Source organism: Pogona vitticeps, chromosome 7 (genome assembly GCF_051106095.1).
Source record: "Pogona vitticeps strain Pit_001003342236 chromosome 7, PviZW2.1, whole genome shotgun sequence".
Lineage (NCBI taxonomy): Eukaryota > Metazoa > Chordata > Lepidosauria > Squamata > Agamidae > Pogona > Pogona vitticeps.
The window spans coordinates 18,423,023-18,442,495 of record NC_135789.1 but is presented as its reverse complement, the minus strand read 5'-3'; the positions used below and the strand labels follow the sequence as shown (position 1 = coordinate 18,442,495).

The 19,473-nt window shown below is 41.8% G+C and overlaps 1 protein-coding gene and 1 long non-coding RNA gene across 13 annotated transcripts in view; one reads left to right on the top strand and one right to left on the bottom strand.

Annotated features, from left to right (window-relative positions):
* LOC110079281 (uncharacterized) overlaps window positions 1-19,473 on the bottom strand; it is a 155,863-nt gene that overhangs the window by 135,907 nt on the left and 483 nt on the right. For 10 of the 12 annotated variants that reach the window (XR_013537947.1, XR_013537952.1, XR_013537955.1 and 7 more), the window contains exon 2: window positions 7,990-8,106. This is a non-coding gene — a long non-coding RNA (uncharacterized LOC110079281). Of the gene's footprint in view, window positions 1-3,609; window positions 4,535-5,179; window positions 5,271-7,989; window positions 8,107-19,473 lie in introns of those variants that run through there. The other 2 variants (XR_013537953.1, XR_013537951.1) reach the window with 2 other exon arrangements.
* Window positions 9,001-18,448, top strand: SPMAP2 (sperm microtubule associated protein 2). The gene is made up of 5 exons (XM_072978742.2): window positions 9,001-9,004; window positions 10,385-10,451; window positions 11,185-11,311; window positions 12,558-12,645; window positions 15,593-18,448. The coding sequence occupies exons 1-5, from the start codon at window positions 9,001-9,003 to the stop codon at window positions 15,790-15,792; spliced, it is 486 nt and encodes a 161-aa protein (XP_072834843.2). The 3' UTR covers window positions 15,793-18,448.

The window sequence follows — 19,473 nt, the reverse complement described above, 5'->3', positions numbered from 1 at the left end:
CATCCTATGGGGAGTGGAAGGCGGGACATCAGGAGGAGGGGCTGTACTGTATAAATATGTGATGCCTGTGTGGTGAGAAGAGAGACACTGTGAGACACTGGGTTGTGACGAAGCAGCAGCTGGGAAGAAGAAGCTGTTGTGGGAGTCTGTGTGTCAGACAGGGTACTACTGTGTGTCAGAGTACCAACCTGATAGGTTCAGGTGTCTGTTGGTTAGCCAGAACTGATAGGTTCAGGGTCTGTGCTTAAAGTTAAGGTTCTGTGTGAACCAAACTGTGTGTTTGTATGAGTGAAACTAAGCCATGTTACTTTATCTTATGCACCTGATTGTTTTATTTTTCCCTGTGTGTATTTAAAATAAACCTTATTCTTTTTATTGTTTAAAAATCCATCCCTGGTCTGTGTGACTTCTTACAGGGAATGGTTGGTGGCAGCTTAGTGTAACTGTGTGACATATCCCAGTAGGTCTGGGTTTGTCACAGCGATTTCATCGACTCTGCCAGCAGCCGTGCTCGTGGGAAATGACCTGGCTGAACATGTGAAACGGGTGCTAGTGATTACACGCTCACAAGCTACCACGGGGACAGTTCAGGGGGGTACTGACGAGCCCGAGGTGGAAGCAGGTGAGGGTAGTCCCGAAGCCGTGGCAGAAACCTTAACCACGGACAGCAAATTTGGCCAAGAGCAAAAGGCAGACGCCACTCTCCAAAAGTGTTTTGAAAAGGTGACAGACACCCAGCTAACACCTGAAACCACAGCGAGATTTCGCGAGAAAAAGGGAATTTTATATAGAGAGACCCTAATGAATATCTCAAAAGGGGGAGATGGGATCAGAAGTCAGCTAGTGGTACCTGAAAAGTATCGCCCCATGATCTTACAAAGGGGGCACTCTGACATGTTTGCTGCGCACTTAGGGGTGAACAAAACACAGCAGAGAATCACACAAAATTTTTACTGGCCTGACATAGGGAAGCAGATCAAGGAGTTCTGTAAACAATGTGATGTGTGTCAGAGGCAGGGGAATAACCGTGACAGGACCAAAGCGAAGTTGTGCCCTTTGCCTGTGATTGACACCCCGTTCAAATGTATAGGAGTGGATATTGTGGGACCTTTGCCCAAGGCCACAAAGAGGGGGAACCGGTTCATTCTCACCATTGTGGACCATGCCACGAGATACCCCGAAGCCATACCCTTGACTAACATCGAAACTAACACAGTGGCAGATGCCTTGGTGGGGTATATGTCCAGGATGGGATTTGCCTCAGAAATAATCACAGATTTGGGCACATCGTTTACATCAAAGCTCATGAAACGGTTATGGCAAATCTGTGGAATTAAACACAAGGAAACCACTGCCTATCACCCCGAAAGTAATGGGTTAACGGAGAAGTTCAATGGGACTCTGATGCGCATGATTAGGGCTTACTTGGCAGAGAATCCAAACAATTGGGACCAGAAACTGCAATCCCTTTTGTTTGCTTATCGATCAGTGCCACAAGCCAGTACCGGGTTCAGTCCGTTTGAACTTTTGTTTGGGAGAAAAGTGAAAGGTCCACTTGATTTAATCAAACAAAATTGGGAGCAGATCACCCAGGATGACCCACAAGACGTTGTGACATATATAGACTCTTTAATTGATGACCTGAAGAGAAACCTAGAGCTAGCAGCAGAAAACCTGCAAGCTCAGAAGGTCAGACAGAAAACCTGGTATGACCAGAAAGCCAGGGAGAGGCACTTTAACCCAGGGGAGGAAGTGCTTTGGCCTAGGCCCTGTAAAGAGAACAAACTGCAGCTGGGTAGCCCAGAAATAAAATACTTGGGTCACATAGTAGGGGGAGGAGTGATCAAACCCCTAGAGGCCAAGATAGAAGCCGTTCGTGATTGGCCCAGACCCAGCACCAAGAAAAAAGTCAAATCATTTCTTGGGTTGGTGGGCTACTACAGAAAGTTCATCCCGAGGTTTAGCGAGATGGCGACTCCGCTGACCGATCTGACGCGGAAGAAGACTGATGACCGCATCCCGTAGACCAGCGACTGTGAGGCGGCGTTCCAGAGGTTGAAGGAGGCGCTCGTCCATTATCCAGTGCTGCGTGCTCCAGACTTCGATCGAGAGTTCATCATCTACACCGATGCGTCTAACAGCGGGGTAGGAGCAGTTCTTTGCCAGGAGGATGAAAATGGTGACCAGCATCCAGTGTCCTACCTGAGTAGGAAACTCCAGAAAGGTGAGAGACATTTGGCAACCGTGGAAAAGGAGTGCCTGGCCATAGTATACGCGATTCAGAAGGCCAAACCTTACATCTGGGGAAGACATTTTGTTCTGTGCACTGACCACTCACCACTGCAGTGGTTAAAGACAATGAAAACCCATAATGGTAAACTTATGAGGTGGGCTTTAAACCTGCAAGATTATGACTTTGAAGTGAAGGTGGTCAGAGGGTCAATGAACTGTGTTGCTGACGCATTGTCAAGAAGACCCGAAGAGTGAAGACGGCGAAGAAACCATGGACTATGTATATATTTTGGTGACCAAAAGTTAAATGTACCTGTTTATTGAACAGGCTTGGTTTGTATTAATAAAGGTAACTTAATGTATTGTAAATGTTAATGTTTAAATGCCTAATTGATATGTTTAACCTAGAGTGTAAGTATGGGATTGTGGATGATAATGTTTAACTGTTATATGTTTTGATCCTGGTTGTTTTTTTGGAGAAAAGCACTTTAGCTTTTCCCCTGCAAAACAACTTATAAAGAGGGGAGGTGTCACATACAGCACTGATGGTACCTGTCTGTCATGGGTTTGGAGGGAAAGTTCCATCCTATGGGGAGTGGAAGGCGGGACATCAGGGGGGAGGAGCTGTACTGTATATATATTTGAAGCTTGTGTGGAGAAGAGTTGGAGTCTGTGTGTCAGACTGAGTACAACTGTGTGTCAGTTGGTACATACCTGATAGGTTCAGGTTTCTATTTAGGTAGCCAGAACTGATAGGTTCAGGGTCTGTGCGTTACCTTAAAGGGTTCTGTGGGAACCAATCTGTTATATGTGTGTGATTGGGGTTATGCCACGTTACATTATCCTATTTACCTGATTCTTTTATTTATCCTGTTTGTAATTTCAATAAACCTTGTTCTTTTATTTATTAAAATCCATTCCTGGTCTGTGTGACTCCTTATAGGGAATGGTTGGTGGCAGCATAAATACATGGTGGCATACTCCAGTAGGTCTGGGGTTGTCACAACCGGTAACTGCTACTTCCGCTGTTGTTTCGACACTGGGTAAAATAATATGGAGGATAAGCTGTTACTCAAGCAGCAGATCCCCCCTCTTCACATTGCTAAAATAGTCCATTGGAAAGGCAAAAGCCAATACAACTGGTTCCAGCAACATCGCAGGAGTTGCCAGAATGACACGAACTGCCTCTGGGAATCCGGAGAAGAGAATGGCTATGAATAATGTGGAGATGGTATTTAACACTGATAAAATCAAACAAAATGGATTCTAAATATTCTGAGAGTTGCTGGAATTAGGTACATATCTGTACTTATGGGAATGTGAAGTAATACAAAGATTCTGGAGGACGTTTTTAAAGAAATTAAGATAAAATAAATATTTATTTGTTATTTATTTGTTTTATTTATATGCTGCATTTCTCCAACAAGGGACCCAAAGTAGCTCACATCATTAAAATTCACACAATTTTAAAACACAGTAAATTAAATATTAAAAGATAAATTAAACAATATATTATTTAAAATACAATTAAGTGATTAAGACTTGAAAACTTTAAAAAGATTCACATTTCTGTTGAAATGGGGTTCCAAGATTCACTTAGTATTGTTAAAAGCCTTCCTGAAGTCACCATTGAAGCATCATCAAGAACAGCGTTACTGTATTATTGTTAATAATCATAACGTTAATAACTAAAAGAGACAATTATAAATTTAACAACTGCTCAATTACTTATAGCAAGAAACGGTACGAAGAACTGGATTTTTCATTCACATGAATGATATACATAATGAACTCTGGAATAAAGATAAACTGACATCTGAAATTGAGTTTTAAAATGCGTGATAAAGTTTAATACATTTAATAAGATATGGGATGACTTTATAAATGCCATATTGAATAAAGGAAAAGGACAAAAGCCAAGTCAAGCATATATGTATTTCTGGAAGGGATAAGGGGTCATTTTTAAAAGATGAAGAAAATGTTGTAAAATATATCTGTGTACTGTCTTAATGGATGGTCTCTGGGGTGAGGGACCATTGTCTTGTTTTGTTTTGGGGTTTTTTGTATGTAAACAAATGTAATTTAATTTTAACAAATAAAAAAATAAAGAGTGCCAAAAACATAACAAAACATAGATAATTGGATGAGATTAAGTCCATTTAAGACCAGAGCTTTGGACTCTCCGCATAGACTATTTCCGTAAGCCACCTTGGTCACCTCCCGATTCTGGTTTCCTGGTATGACTTGGTTTGCCTAGCTGTGTTTCTTACTCTAGAGCTTGATGGAGGAAATCTTGCATGACCTGCAGACAGAAAATGAACTGCTGGATAGCTTGGTGGTTTAGGTTTCTGGCTGCAGAGCTCGAGGTTGGGAGTTCAATTCTCCCATGGGCTTCCCTGACAGTGGCTGGACTGGATGATCCACAGGACCCCTTCCGTTCTAAGATGAAAATGCCTAGATGTGTGTCTCTACCTTTTGACATTTTTCAATTCTGCATGGTTGGTACATACATCAATGGTTTTACTCTGAACTTCACCCACCCTCTCTGGGGTACTAACTGAAACATAGGCCTCGATAGGAAGAAGGTTCTCCATCTTGTACTCAACAAGCCATTGGTCTTCTCCAGAAGAGCTCTTCAGATGTCCTTATCTTTTTGGCTATTCTCAGAACATTAGCTAGGTATTTGGTCTAGAGAAGGTTTCCCAGCAACATAAGAGACGACCACAGTCCCCATGGCAACAGTGAGGTTCCTTGTGGAGTTCTGCTGAGCCATGTGGAGACTCTGGACAAGTTGAGAGCGGGGGAATTTAGAGGAGTTCAGAGAAGGCTGTGGGGAAGAGCTTCAGAGAGGAGGTATGGATGCGAAAGGGCCAGATCTCACAGAACAGAGCAAGCTGCCTTTTACCAGGTCATAACCCAGATACGATAGCACTTTTCAAATACTTACAAGATACACAGGAGGGGCAGGATCTGTTCTTTATCCTCCCAGAGTGCAGGACACGTAATAATGGGTTCAAGTGACGAAAGCCAGATTTAGGCTGAATATTGGGAAAAACAATTGTTAGAGCAGTACGACAATGGGACCCATGACCTTGGGAGGTGGTGAGCGCTCCCACGCTGCAGGCATTCAAGGGAAAATGGGACAACCCTCTGTCAGATCCGCTTGGATTTGAATTCCTGCCTTGTGCAAGGAGTTGGACTCGATAGCCTTCGAGGGTCTCCTTCCAACTCCAGGATTCTAGGATTCTATGAGTCTATTGCCAACCCAGGCTGGCAGCCATGGAATCTCCATGGTTTGAGACACCTTTCTTAGCCCTCTGTAGACATACTTGGAAATGAGAGTGGAGCCTTTTCTATGCAAAGCAGGTGTCCTCCCCATTGATATACAGTCTGTCCTCTACATAAGATTTCTCCCTCAATTTCCAAATGCAGGGAGTGTTATAAGTAGGAAGTTATTTCAGCACTGAGTCCATTGAGTCCAGTACTGTTGAGAGTAACTGGAACTGTCTGACAGCCCTACCTGGAAATAGTGAGAATCAATGCAATGGAGTGGATAATAATGTCAGACTACAACTCAAGAGACCTGGGTTCAAATCCCTGCTTGGCCATGGAAGCTCACTAGAGAGGGCCAAAAGTCAGTCGCTCCATGAATATCTCATAAACAGTGGTACCTCGACTTACAAACTTAAGCTGTATTGGAACGGCATTTGTACATCGAAAAGTTTGTAAATTGAGGCAAAATTTCCCATAGGAATGCAATGAAAACCATTTAATCCATACCGGCTGTTTTTCGTTCATGTCGAGGCGCTGTTCACAAGTAGAGGCATTAGTTCACATAGGAACTAATGCAAAGCCGGTTAATCTGTAGTCTACCACTAAAGGGAGAATTTTTTTAAAAAATTTTCTTCTTTTGACCTAAGATGAATTTAGGTCAAAAAAAGGGCAGGAATATTTTTGTCCGTAAGTCGAAGCTCCGTTCTCAAGTTGAAGCAAAATTTTGCGAACGGAGCTGTTCGTAACGCGAAATGTTTGTAAGTAGAGGCATTCATAAGTCGAGGTACTACTGTACCTCAAAATGTAGGGTCTCCATACGTTGGAAGTGACTAGATGGCACATGACAGCAATAACTTGGAAGTAACTTCTAGCCTTCTGAGTTTCATCCATCCTGGACTGTGAAAAACCAGAATCCAGTGCAAGGAAGGGACAGTTTCCTCTCCCTCCCCCATTGGTTTCCCTGAAAGCTGCTGGATAGCTCGGTGGTTTAGGTGAAGCCAGAGGTTGGGAGTTTGATTCCCTCACTGTACCCACCTGAAAGAGGCTTGACTTGATTACCTCTAGAGTCCCTTCCAGCTGAGCAGTTCTATAATTATTAGAGAACTGCTAAATTGTTCAGTGGTTTAGGTTTCTGGCTGTGGAGCCAGAGGTTGGGAGTTAGATTCCACCACTGGGCCTCCTGGATTCAATGATCCATAGGATCCCTTCCAGCTCTGCAGATCTAAGATTATAAGCAACCAAAGAGACTGTTCTGGAGAGTTCAATCCTGTCTTTGAAGCTTTTTTCGACCCAAGGGAGAACCACGGTGGGAAGGGGCTTAAAACCCGGGGGCTACCGTGCTCCTCATGTTAGATTTTAGGCACTGTCTGTAAAGGTAGGGGTCTACCACTGAGATGCAGTCCTTCCCTTATAACAGTACTGGGAAAACATTTGGTCCAGATTGCTCTGTTTGAATATACCTCCAAGGGTAACGAAATTGTGGCTTCTATTTTCCTACAGGAGAGGCAGATTTTTGCAAAGAGCAAATCAGTCCTTCAGAGTTCCAATTTTCTGAGGAAAGCTTCGCCTCATCAATAAAATCTGGGTGTATGTTTATGGCAAGAGTGCCCCCAAGTGGTTGTGCTTGGTCTTCATTTTTAAATTGTCGCTAAACAAACACTTTATCAATGTGAGTTTCAAGGTACGATAACATAGTATCAGAGAGTCTGCTGGACTTGCAGCATCCCATCCCACCATGGAGTTGGCTAAGGTCAGATAGTTTCCAAAGAGACAGCCATATCAGTGTATTTCAACATATATCATAGAATAACAAGAGTTAGAAGGGGTCTCTTAAGGCCATCGAGTCCAACCCCCTGCTCAAGGCAGGAACCCAAATCAAAGCAGATCCAACAGAGGGTGGTCTTGCTTTCTCCTGCATGCCTCCAGTGTTGGAGCATTCGCCACCTGAGATCATGGCTTCTGTTGTTGTACTGCTCTAACAGTTAGGACGTTTTGCCTGAGATTCAGCCGAAATCTGGCTTCCTGTTGCTTGAGCCCATTATTACGTGTCCTGCACTCTGGGATGATCGAGAACAGATCCTGCCCCTCTTCTATATGACTACTTTTCAAATACTTGAGAAGTGCTCTTCTATCTCCCTTCAGTGTTTTTTTTCAAGGTTAAACATGGCCAGTTCTTTCAGTCTTTCCTCTTAGGGCTTGGTTTCCAACATTATAATATTCACAGATGCACATCAGTGAGAACTTTACTCATTTGATCTTTTTTAGTATTTCCGTACTCATTGTGGTTAGCTCTAAATTCTGTCTTTTATTGATGTAAACTGCCTTGGGTCCTTTTTAAGGAGAAAGGTGGGGTGACAATATTTTAAATAAATAGAAATAAATACTGATCTACTTCTTCAGACACATGGAAGTTCATGTGTAAATTCTTTCAAGATGCATATAATTGCACATATTGTTTCGATCTATGAAACATACAGTACTTACTATTTTCTGCACACCAGTCAACCTCAAGACATCTTTCGGATCTCTCCTGAGAGGCAGCCAGAACACCATACTGATTCAGGAATACAGTTTGCCCCTCGGGTCTCTTGTAATTGATGTCTGCAGAATGGGACAAGCAAGATCGCATCAGCATTCTTGCCCAGCCAAAAGTCAACCACCAGATCCTCTTTTGCAGGTGAGAACATAGTTTAGCCAAGAAAGATTGAGATACTGGACTACTCTTGGGAAGATCAGGGGCAGGAGATGGTGTGAGGACATTTTACCCCTTTGCTTAACACACTCTTTGTCTTCTCTGCAGGCCAACGATCTACTGGGTAGATAAAATACCTAAAGAACTTCCAAGAGTAACTGTTCCAGGCAAGTTGTTTAGAACTTACTGGTGACTATCTGACGATCCACAACCTGAGTGGGTTCCACTGCCATCTCCACTATCATGTTTCCTCTACTACCTTTTTGACAAAAGAAAGGTTATATTTTGTGCATTACACACCACCAAGTCAATTTCCAACATGGTGACCTTGTGACATGGTTTAGGGGTGGTTTTACTAATGCCACCACCCAGGGAGCTTCCATGACTAAACAGGGATATGAACTCAAATTCCCAGATTCCCCGTTGGTCCCACCATCCACTACACTGCCTCTAGTCTTTCAGGACAAGGCAGGGTTGCTCACTCAAGCTTATTCACCTTAACTTTGCATCTGCTTCTGCCAACATGGATGCTAGAAAATTAGATTAAGGCCTGGAAGGGAGGGATCATGAACTGCCGACTCTAGGAGCTTCATCACCTTAAAAGCATTTCCTCAGATATATGTACATGCCTCAGCAAACAGAGTTGCAAATAAAGCCTACCAGTGACCAAAAAAGTGAGCCCTGTGGTCCAAGTGGTTAAACTGCTGTACTGCAGTCACACTCACAATCCGAGTTTGATCCCAATGGTTTCAAGTAGCTGGCTTGAGGTTGACTCAGCCTTCCATCCTTCTGGGGTCAGTAAGATGAGTATGTTGTCAACCACTAGAGAGTGCTTTAGCACAATGGTTCTCAAACATAGGTCCCCAGATGTCCTTGGACTGCAACTCCCAGAAATCCTGGCCAGCCCACCTCATGGTGAGGCTTCTGGGAGCTGCAGTCCAAGAACATCTCGGGACCCCCAGTTTAAGAACCACTTTGCTATGGGTCAGTAAATAAATCAAAACAACCACAACAAAAATTCAGCATGCTTTATAAAGGGTGCAGAAGGTGGGGGTGGGGTGTCGCGTTCCCACGTGGCTCTTGGTTGTTTCACCAAGCAAAGGCGCACACGTGTTGTTTGTTGTTCAGCTGCCACTGGCTGATTACATCAACATTGTTCACTATTAATGACAGAGGTCCGGGCAACATATCATTTAAGAACCAAGTAGAAACTGTTTATTGTTACAGGTGATAAAAGTCCAGTCAATGTCCTTAACTCTCAACTAAAACAACCTTCTCCTTCCTCATCTCCAGTCACTCTCCTCTCTCCCTCCCTCTTCTTCTTCTCCCTTACTTAACTCCACCCCACAACTCCTATTGGTGCATGCAAATATCAACATATTCATGAGCAGGGTGAACACTCCATCAGGAAATCATAGACATCTTTCCCCATTTGAGCACCTTCTCTGAATACGTGCTAAACATATTCTTTTGGTTGACCTTTAGTTCTGTTGAGTCAGAGGATCTCCCTAGACTGAGTTATCCTACTACCTGATCCCAAGAGAAATCAGCTAAACTCACAAGCCAATGGAAACACAGCAAACTTTATAAAACACTTTTATTTATTACTTTTTAAACTAAATTTAAATTATGCAATTTCTTAGGGCAAACTAGAAAAAGGTAAATACTGTACAGTATCTGATATACAGCTGCTGGGACTCCGCTAAGTTTTCACTGAGAGCAGAGTAGTAATGTGGGATTGGCCTATTTGTGCAAAGAGGTGGAGGGCAATTTTTATTCATTGAGACCATGACTTCTTTTGTCCCATTGTGATGCTTTCATGAGGGACACCATTCCATGTTGCTATGCCAGGTGGGGCTTTCTGCGCAGCCAAGGTGCAGGACGACATGAGGAATCTACTTGAAAGGAACATGTAAAAACAATACCAGGCAACACATCTTAAAAATGACAATATCCAGAAGGACAGAAAATATCTTTGTTTGTTGATGAGAAGATAGCAGTGTATACTTCAGGTACGCTTCCTTGAGGAAGGATAGTGCCAAGAGAAGTCCCTGAAACGTGCAGCCCTCCACCTCACTTCCTTTGGCAGATATTTCTGTGGGAGTGTTTCTCAACCTGTCCTATGATCCTGAGCAGACATATTTTATCTCCGAGCTCACTGCTGTTATCCCTCTTTTCCCCCCACAGCCTTAACTTCCAGACAAGAAGAACTGTCACAATCCAAGAAGGTTAATGCCGACTTCAGAGGTGACAGGTGGGGAGAAAGCAACCAAGTTGAACAAAGTGGGTTTGTTGAGGGAGCCAGGTCTTTAAAGACGAGATGAATAGTCACGGCTATGAAGGCAGAAAAATGAGCAGCCAACTTAACCAAGTAACAGTATGAAGTCTCGAAAGTTTAAAAGTAATTGCTGAAAAATCTTGCTGATGTCTGTTTTCATTCAGATGGACCATCTTGTGAGATCGCATGCTGGGAATTCTCCAGCCACCGTTGCAGACACCATGTCTGCCCATTCCGTTTTCCTCAATTTTTGCCAAATGTCTTGGCTCAAAACTAGTAACATTTCCTTTTGTGAAGCTAAACAGGCATGCGTAGCAAGCATGAATGAACAGAGTGCTCGGTAAAAGGACACAAGCAATCCACCCAATGCTAGTACATTTGCTAATTCAAGCAAGAAGGCAACCCACATTTTGGTAATGTGCCTTTTAATAGAAGAACATCCAGTCTTTAAAATACAAAAGTTTATCCCAAAAATGAGGTAAAACTATTTGTCATTTCCCAGCAAGGGCAACTCTTTGGGTGTTTTTTTGTGTTCATTGTGCAATGGTGAAAAACCAAGTCAGTTCTGAGAAAAGGTTCATTATTTTTTTCCAAGATGGGCATTTTCTCCAAGAGTTTGGATTGCAATGGTTGTCTTTGATGACTTGGCTTACATGAGCCCAAATTTGGAGTGATTTTCTCACAGTTGCTGTTTCTTTCCCAAATGCAGACCCACAGCTGTGTGGCCCATCTCACGGGCAGCACTCAACGCCGAAGCATCATCCAGGGTGAAGGAACTGGCACAACCCCGGCCTTTTATAGATGACTGGGCATTAAGCCGCCCCCGTTTCCCTTTGGTACTTAACTCTTTCCCTTTGCTGTCTGTGTTGTATGACTGTTAGTGAAGGAATGCTTCACAACAGTCAGAATGCCATATAACCTAGCAACTGATCCACATTGGTAAGCTATCTGTGGGCATTCTTTAGAACAACTTTGGTACATTGTTAAGATTTTAAGATCACTGGGATCATTCTTTTATAAAAAGCTTTAAATACATCAGAAGTGAGAAACCAGCTAGTTAACTGAGTAGCGGACAGGGGAGTTTTAAAACATGCACTGAAAGATGTGTTGCAGAAAGATGTGTAAGGAAGAGAAACATAGCTTGGGGGAAGAGACTGGAACCTGTCTCTCCTGACTCTCTCTCTCTGACACTTTCCTCCTTCTCTTACAATACTTCAATCCAGCGTGGCTACCTCCTGAAGCTGAATGACAGGACATTCCAGACAGAAAACAAGACAAATTCAGGCAGCACAAAGCTGAACTATGAGTACATCTACAACTAGAAGAGGCAATGACCACAACCGATATAGACATTAAAACGGGATTAGATAAGACTCACCAAGCAGGACAAAGCTATCAGTGGCTACCACTAGTCATAACGGATAATTGCTACCTCCTGCATCAGAGGCCATGCCTCTTAATGCTAGGTGCTGGGAAAAACAAGTAGAAGAGTGATACAGGGATCATATAAGCAGCACGCTTTATTATGCTTGCAATTACCCTGGTTAGAAGCAGGATACTCTGCGATTGAGGTCACTAGTTGGATCCAGCATGGTTCTTGGTATGAACTCTTATTGGTCTTACATAATACTAGTAATCATGTGCTGTTGAGTCAATTCTGACTTTCAGGATTTTCCAGGCAGAGAATATATCCTTCCCTTCTGGGCACACTCTGGGATGTGCAACTTTCCCAAGGCCACACAGGCTCAATCTGGGATGCACAGTGGGGAACTGAACTCCCAACCTCTAGCTCTGCTGCTAGACACCTGAATGAGTTCCCTAAAAAAAAACCCAACATGTTCCAGAGAGTTAATGATTAGGTTCTATAATGCCATTACAATAGTAAGACATTCATATGAAGGTTATCAGGAGACTCCATCTCTCCTTTGGCATTATATTTCATTAGATGTTTCCCATTTATTTCACTTTGTGGTGGAAATGTATTTGGCAGCTTCTCTCTTTATGCCATCTTGCATCAGGAAGTCTGCTAGGGACTCTAAAGACCATTCACAAAAAAGAACACCTTTGCTTCTTGTCATTTAGGTGAGCAAAGGAGCACTGAATGCCACTCCCTCACAACGGGTAATAGCACTAGCTACACCAAGGAGCCTGCCGGTATCACCTTTAAAGAGTAAGCAATCAGTTTCTGCCTTTCTCACTAACAAAGACGTGAATTTTGCTTTCCACACCAGCCTAGCTGTAGCTCCTCTAGGGAGCTTTTGGGGACATATGGGGTGGGGGTTACTAAATAATACATCTTTCCCATTTTCAGAAGATGAGGAACATGGGAATAGAGCTGTGCAAACACAGGTGCCTGTGTGCATTAGTGCCATGGCTCCCTCTGGATTCTAAGATTCACTCCTGACAGCTGGTGTAGGAATGTCTGCTCATGAGGGAAGTCGTCACAGTTGGCATCTGCAGAACCAGATACACCAACTTTAAAAAACTCCCATTCCTCTCAAGAGGAGGGCACACATCAGACATGCACTCAGATCTAACTTTCCGAGCATGGAGAGCTTCCTTGGATAGTAAATTCTGCAACATAGCACACACCATATAATTCCCGGTTGAACCATCTGCTTTGCCTCTAAGCTGGGAAGTTGCTTCTGCTTTGCCTTTTCAAACATATCTGTTGTTCATGCTACTGAATGAGAATGCAGGTGACAAGACAGAAACACAAAATTTTATTTGTATCAGAGCACTGGACAATTTAAAATTATAAACATCTATGAAAAACAGGTAAAAATAAAAATGAATTAAAATGTTTAGAAATGAAGACTATTTTTGACCACCAGCAGGTAACTTCAATAGTGTTATCTTTACCATTTGCTAGATTCTCTTTTGTACAAGTGACATGAATTGTATGCACTTAAGGGCTACACTGATTTAATTTCTCCACAGTCACAGAAAATGTGTTCTGTATCCAAGTAGCCTCATTTTACTTGCTTATTCTTTGATCTTCCTACTTTTCTTCGAAGTGATGGTCAAGCTAGAGTCTGTCCTGGTGGGAGACACTCAGCATCCATCCATTTAGCAAGGTGTATTGTCGTTATGCTCCACAGGTTCAGCCTAGCCTCTTCTGATTTGATATTTAGAGCTTGAGACGGGTACAGAAAACTTTTCCTCAATTTTGGCCATGATCTAAGGGGTTAATGTCCATGAAGCGAATGGGTTTGGGGCTGTACTGTATTATCTTATTTGGCTCATTATTTGCTAGCACCTCTCCATGTACTACTGACAATGCCAGTCAAATAACAGACTTCTTCAATGGGGGTAGTTTTCAGGCAGCCAATAATAATCCTGCATGATTCATTAGGAGCTACACCCACTTCTTTGGCATGTGCTGATTTATACCATATGCCACTAGCATAATTCTGCGCAGGGACAAAGCTGTTGTTCTAATAGTTTGTGGGTGTGCACCCCAGTCTGACCCAGTCAATTCCCTAGGTATGTTATTTCTGGGAGCAACTTCTGTTTGGTGTTTAGACACAAAACAGTTGATAACCTTGAGGTGATCTGACGAAATCTTCATTTCCCACAGAGTATGTACTCATTCTTCTGTCTCAGTGTTATCTAATCAAGCATAAGTAAAAAAATCTGAAAAAATTAGACAGAGGTGTGTTTTTTTTAAAAAAATCAAAGGCAACATGGGAGATGTACACAGCTGTAAACTGAGAAGTCCACTCACAAACACCCTTTTCCATTCACAAATTTTCTAAATCTTAAATAGCTGCAAATTCTTTAGAATGCACACACCCTGGAGTCATGTCTCTGATATGCTAACCTTGACATTCTTGAAAATTATTATGTACTGTACAACCAATTTTTTAAAATCTCAGTTCAAGTCTTCTACGGCATAAATTTGTTAAGATTCCTTCGGGCAACCAGCTCTTTTTGAAATCAATAATTTGAAGAAGGGAAAGAGAATTTCAGATGAGTCGTTGTGTTAGTTTACTGTAGCAAAGCCAAGAAAGTTTTGTAGCACCTTAAGGACATAGTATTGTGAGAACAACCTTCATGAATCACAGCCGGTTCATTAGATACATGAGATTAAAAGAGAAATCAGGAAAAGGCCACATGGTTGTAGAAACAATACAAATGCAGGAACAGGTTATCAACCATGAAGAATGTTTTTTTAAAAACCCAAAAAACAAAGTGAGCTTTCAATGACAAATAATTTTCTTCAAGGCTGTTTATCAAATTCTTTCAGGTAGCTCTGAAGTTGTATGCTGTTATTAATGTCATAAAGCTACATGGCTGATGAAATAACTCCTGCTTCGAGAGGTGGATCTCTATTGCTTTGCTATCCTTCCCTTCAGAGAGCAAAGACCATTTTCTTTTATTGAGCATTTTACGATCTGTATTAATAGTGAAGTCAAAACTGTGGGGGATTATGTTGCCAACACAGCACTTGCTCAGGCCCAAGAGAAAGGAATTTGGGGGACCTCCAGATTTGTGAAAGGATCCCTCCTCTTCAATTTTCAGTGGGGCAAAAATGAAGTCTGAGCATGATGGCTAAATTTCATTTTGCATTACAATGTTTTGTGGCTGATGCCATCAGAAATTATCAGAAGGTTGTTATTGTTCCTTATTCTGCCTACCTGTTGCTATGTAAACTGCTAGAATATATTATGGTTTACTGAATTCTGGCGGTTTTGGTTTTAGTTTATTTGTTTTGCTTACACAACTATTAAGGCTTAAGAAGTACTTTTTTCCAGTGTGCTGGGGTATTGTCTTATCAATCCTGGTGTACAGATAGGAACAATTATATGGGGAATAACCTCTCTACTTTCCACTGCACTGAGTTGTTCTATGTTGTTGTTCCCCAGTTCCGCCACTGAGTGAGTGACGATATGTGAACTCTTCCTTTTAACACTTCCAACACATGAGGTATCCTGATGGGACACACAACAAAAGCAAACTGCGTCCTATAATGTCACTTTCATGATATTCTGGAGTAATATTCCTGGCAATTAGAACAATTTTGCCCAAGCTCTGATTTTTACCTATTTACAAATTGAGTTGTTTTTGATGAAATTAATCCCAAATACTTGCTTCTTCTTGGTTTTAACTTGCAGAGCCACCTAAAAAAACACCCCGTGGCCCTATTGCTAATGTTGCCAAGTTTGAGGAACTCTCCAAACCACGGATCTACATGTATGAAAGCCACAATCCCTACAAAGTTTCCAAGGCAGCTCTCCAGTATGTTCCTAGTTCTCGCATTTTGGAAATCAGCCGTCCTGTGAGAATGAGAGCCAAAGCAGCCCACATTACATAGAAGACACTCTTTCTTTGTTTTGGCCCAGTAACAAATCTGATTAAAGGATGTTTTCTGCTCCCCTCAGATCTGTAAATTGAGTGAATTCTTTTTCCGTCTCCTGCTTAGTTGTGTGATATCTTCAGTCTAGCACAACTCTGTATTAGTCTAGCTTTTATTATCTATCTTGCAGAACACAAACATGTGACAAAGAATGTACCCGATTTTTTTCCAACTTTAACTGTTATATACACAGGGGTACATGATACTCTTCAGCCTCAATACAACTCTTGAATGATACTCTAGAACCTGCTTATGTAAGAGCCAAACCAGATAATAAACTATATTGTTAGAATCAGGAATTTCTTACATGTCATAATGTCTGGTTAGTTTTTCTCACTTCAATTAGATTTCAAATTAATTTTGCACTGTGATTTGTCACTGGAAGATAAACATAGGCTTCATTTACAAGTTCATGTGCACAGCTCGAAGAGAACTGCATTGGGATGACACATGTGACAAATGTGTATTTGGCTTCTAAAAGCTAAATTATTATGCAGTTTAACACTTAGACATGGGTTTTTATCTAGACAAACCAGATTCTGTATTTATCTCCTTTCCTAACCTACGTGAATACCATAGTTATCCCTACAAATCTGTTCTTATGAAATACAAAAGCATCCTAAATTTGCAAATAATACTGTATATAATAAATGCATTTGCTTCACAGTTAGAAATACTGTAATAGCTTGCTGATACTCAAGTCAGACCTAGAAAATTATTCATAGTCATTGACCGTAATAAATAAATATAAACAAGACCTAGAATCTTGCAAAAATAGTTGTTGGATCCTGGTACCTTAAAGCCTAATTTCATTAAAATAGTCAAAGCCTACTTTTCTAAACAGTGGCCAAAATCCTGATACTTAGCAAACTAAAATTGAAACAACTGGGGTTTGGTGAGTCAACTCCTCTGTAAATTCTACTGATTCAAGTGGACCCACTCTGACTACAATTTACCTTAAATCTTAGTTACATGGGATGGGTCTACTCTAGCGTGATTGCCTACACTAACCAACAGAATTTTGGTTAGTAAATCATATTGTCTCATCCAACATGCATATATTTGTTCCTCTGTTGTTTTTTGTTGTAAACTGCCCAGAGTGGCCTTGGCTGCCAGACGGGCGGCATAGAAATCAAATAAATAAATAAACATATGGAACCGTGTTCTCCCTCTTTGAGGACAGGTACTTTTAAATGTTTGAAAACTGTTATATCTCCCTTTAATCTTCTCTAAATATGACTACTGTAGTTCCTTTTCTAAGGAAAAGTTATTGGCAATTTTCTGACACCTTTGATGCCCTTTTCTAAGAACTGGCTCAAAATGATATACAGCTCAATTCCTGAATCAACCTGTTTCTATTCTGCAGAACTGTTTTTCAGGCAATATGGAAGCTATGCCTGTGAAACTGGGTTTGTGATGGTCACCTGATTTTACATGCACGTGTGGAACCTCCAAATACTTCCAAATCTTGCACTTACCTTTCCTAAAAAGTGGGTCCCAGTGCTATTCATAAAACAAGATGACATTTCTTGCTGTTCCCAAAGACAAGGGATGGGATACAGAGATGATGTGCCCCTGAGCATTCAACAGCTACCATTATTTCACTTAGGAATCACCACATCACCTCCCATATACCATGAATTACATGTACGATTTTTTTAGAAAGTTTAGACTTTTTTGTTCTGTAAAATGAACATTCCTGATCTAAATACTCTAGACTGGGTTAGACAGAAGGTAGAGTCAGTTCCATGGAGATGAGTGAGAATTACAAACTCCTCAGGGCTTAATAAGACAAGATTTTTCTAAAAATTCCTTTCTAAATTAGCCTTGCGGGGAAATAGTAGATAATCTAGATTTGTGTGTGAGCACCAGGTCTGTGACAGCCAATTCTGTGTAGCAGGTAAGAGTATCAGATTAGGGCTTAGGAAAGCTGGGTTCAAATTCTTCCTCACTCATGGACACTCAATGGAAAGTGTCAATGGTAAGCCATTCCCTAAACACCTCACACACCTGGAAAACCCTATTAGGTCTGGCATATGTTGCAAATACCCTGCTGGCACATAACATCTTCGATTCAGTAATACTGAATACAAATTCTTGAGATGAGATGCTTTTAGCAGCACCATATTCCTCAGTCATATTTCTGCCTTATTAAGCTACTACTTTGTACCACTGCTATTCTGGCAAAAAGTACAAAAAGATCATGAAAGCATAAAGATGGTCCATCTTTTGGCTTGTGTTGCCAGTGTGGTGTAGTGGGTAGAATGATGGGGAGAACATGGTTAGGATCCCCTTAGCCATGGAGACTTACTCAGGGAAGTGCAGTTGGAATTTGTAAAATCACTCCTTAAATATCTCATTACCTCGAAAACCCTATCAGGATCACTATTATGTTGAGAAATATTGTCTCTGCATTCCTCTTCCTAGTATCCCATCTAGTTTATCCCTAATTCTCCACGTTTCTTGTTCCATCTTTTACCTGTTCCTTTCTTATTATCTCTTTCATTGCTAGCTTTACCTCATACTGTTGTCTTCTAACTTAAAACTTGTGGGGTACAGTCTACAATTTGTCCTCTCAAGTCCCAGGGCACCCCCTCAGAAAGGAAAAAAGAAACCTCCTTCCCTTTATTTGTATTGGAGCATGGCACGATTTAAAATACTGTACTGGACGTCGATGAACTAAGAGGTAAAATTAAAAACAAATTAAAATGTCACTCTAATTCGAATTTCTCCAGTTTTTGGGTATGCTAGACCTAAAAACCCCTGGAAAGGGTTGCTGTAAATTGGAATTGCATGTATGGCATGCAATTACGGTTCTTGCGGGTGTGGTAGCTTTAAAAAGTTTTTAAAAGTTACTTTCCCCACTGCAGTGAAGTCTGGACAGAAACAAAGTTACCCTCAGCTCAACCTTCCCAATTACCTGGAGTATTAGTTTTAAAAAGTAACTTTTCTCACAGCTAGAACGTTTGGGCAGAAAACAAAAGAAATTAAACCATAAATCAGTTCAATTTTTCCAATTCTCTTCTTTCCACATATATATACTGCATACTCCCTTATCTTATACCTCAAATGTTTCCAATACTTCTTTCTTTTCCCTCTTAAACATTATTTAAGTTGGGGTGGGGTCGATAGGTGACCAAGGCCAATAAGTCCAACCCCAAAGATTCAAATTTATTTAAATCACACCCCACACACATTCCCTTCACATTTCCATTCACATTCACATTCCCTCCCGGCCCCACAGATCGCATTTTTTTTTTTACCTCAGTGCCTCCTATTTAGCCCCATATCCCCTCACATTTTACCTCAGCGAACCTCCCCTCCTGCCCCACACACCCCTCTCGCTACTTTTCTTTTACCTCAGCCACTCCTCACCTGCAACCCAAACCCAGCCTCACGTTTTACCTCAGCTTTCCCCCCCCCCCGTCGGACCCGCTTATTTTGTTTTACCTCCGCGCCTCGCCGCCCTCACCTTTCCCCCCTCAGCAACCCCTTAATACCCCCCTCACGCTTTCCCCCTCAATACTACCCACTTTTAGGACGTGGGGTTTCCCCCTCTTCCTTCCGAAAACGTGGGCTCCCTGGTTCGTTTTCAGCTTCGGAGGCGGTCCGCCGCCTCAGGTCCTTCCCACGGAGATA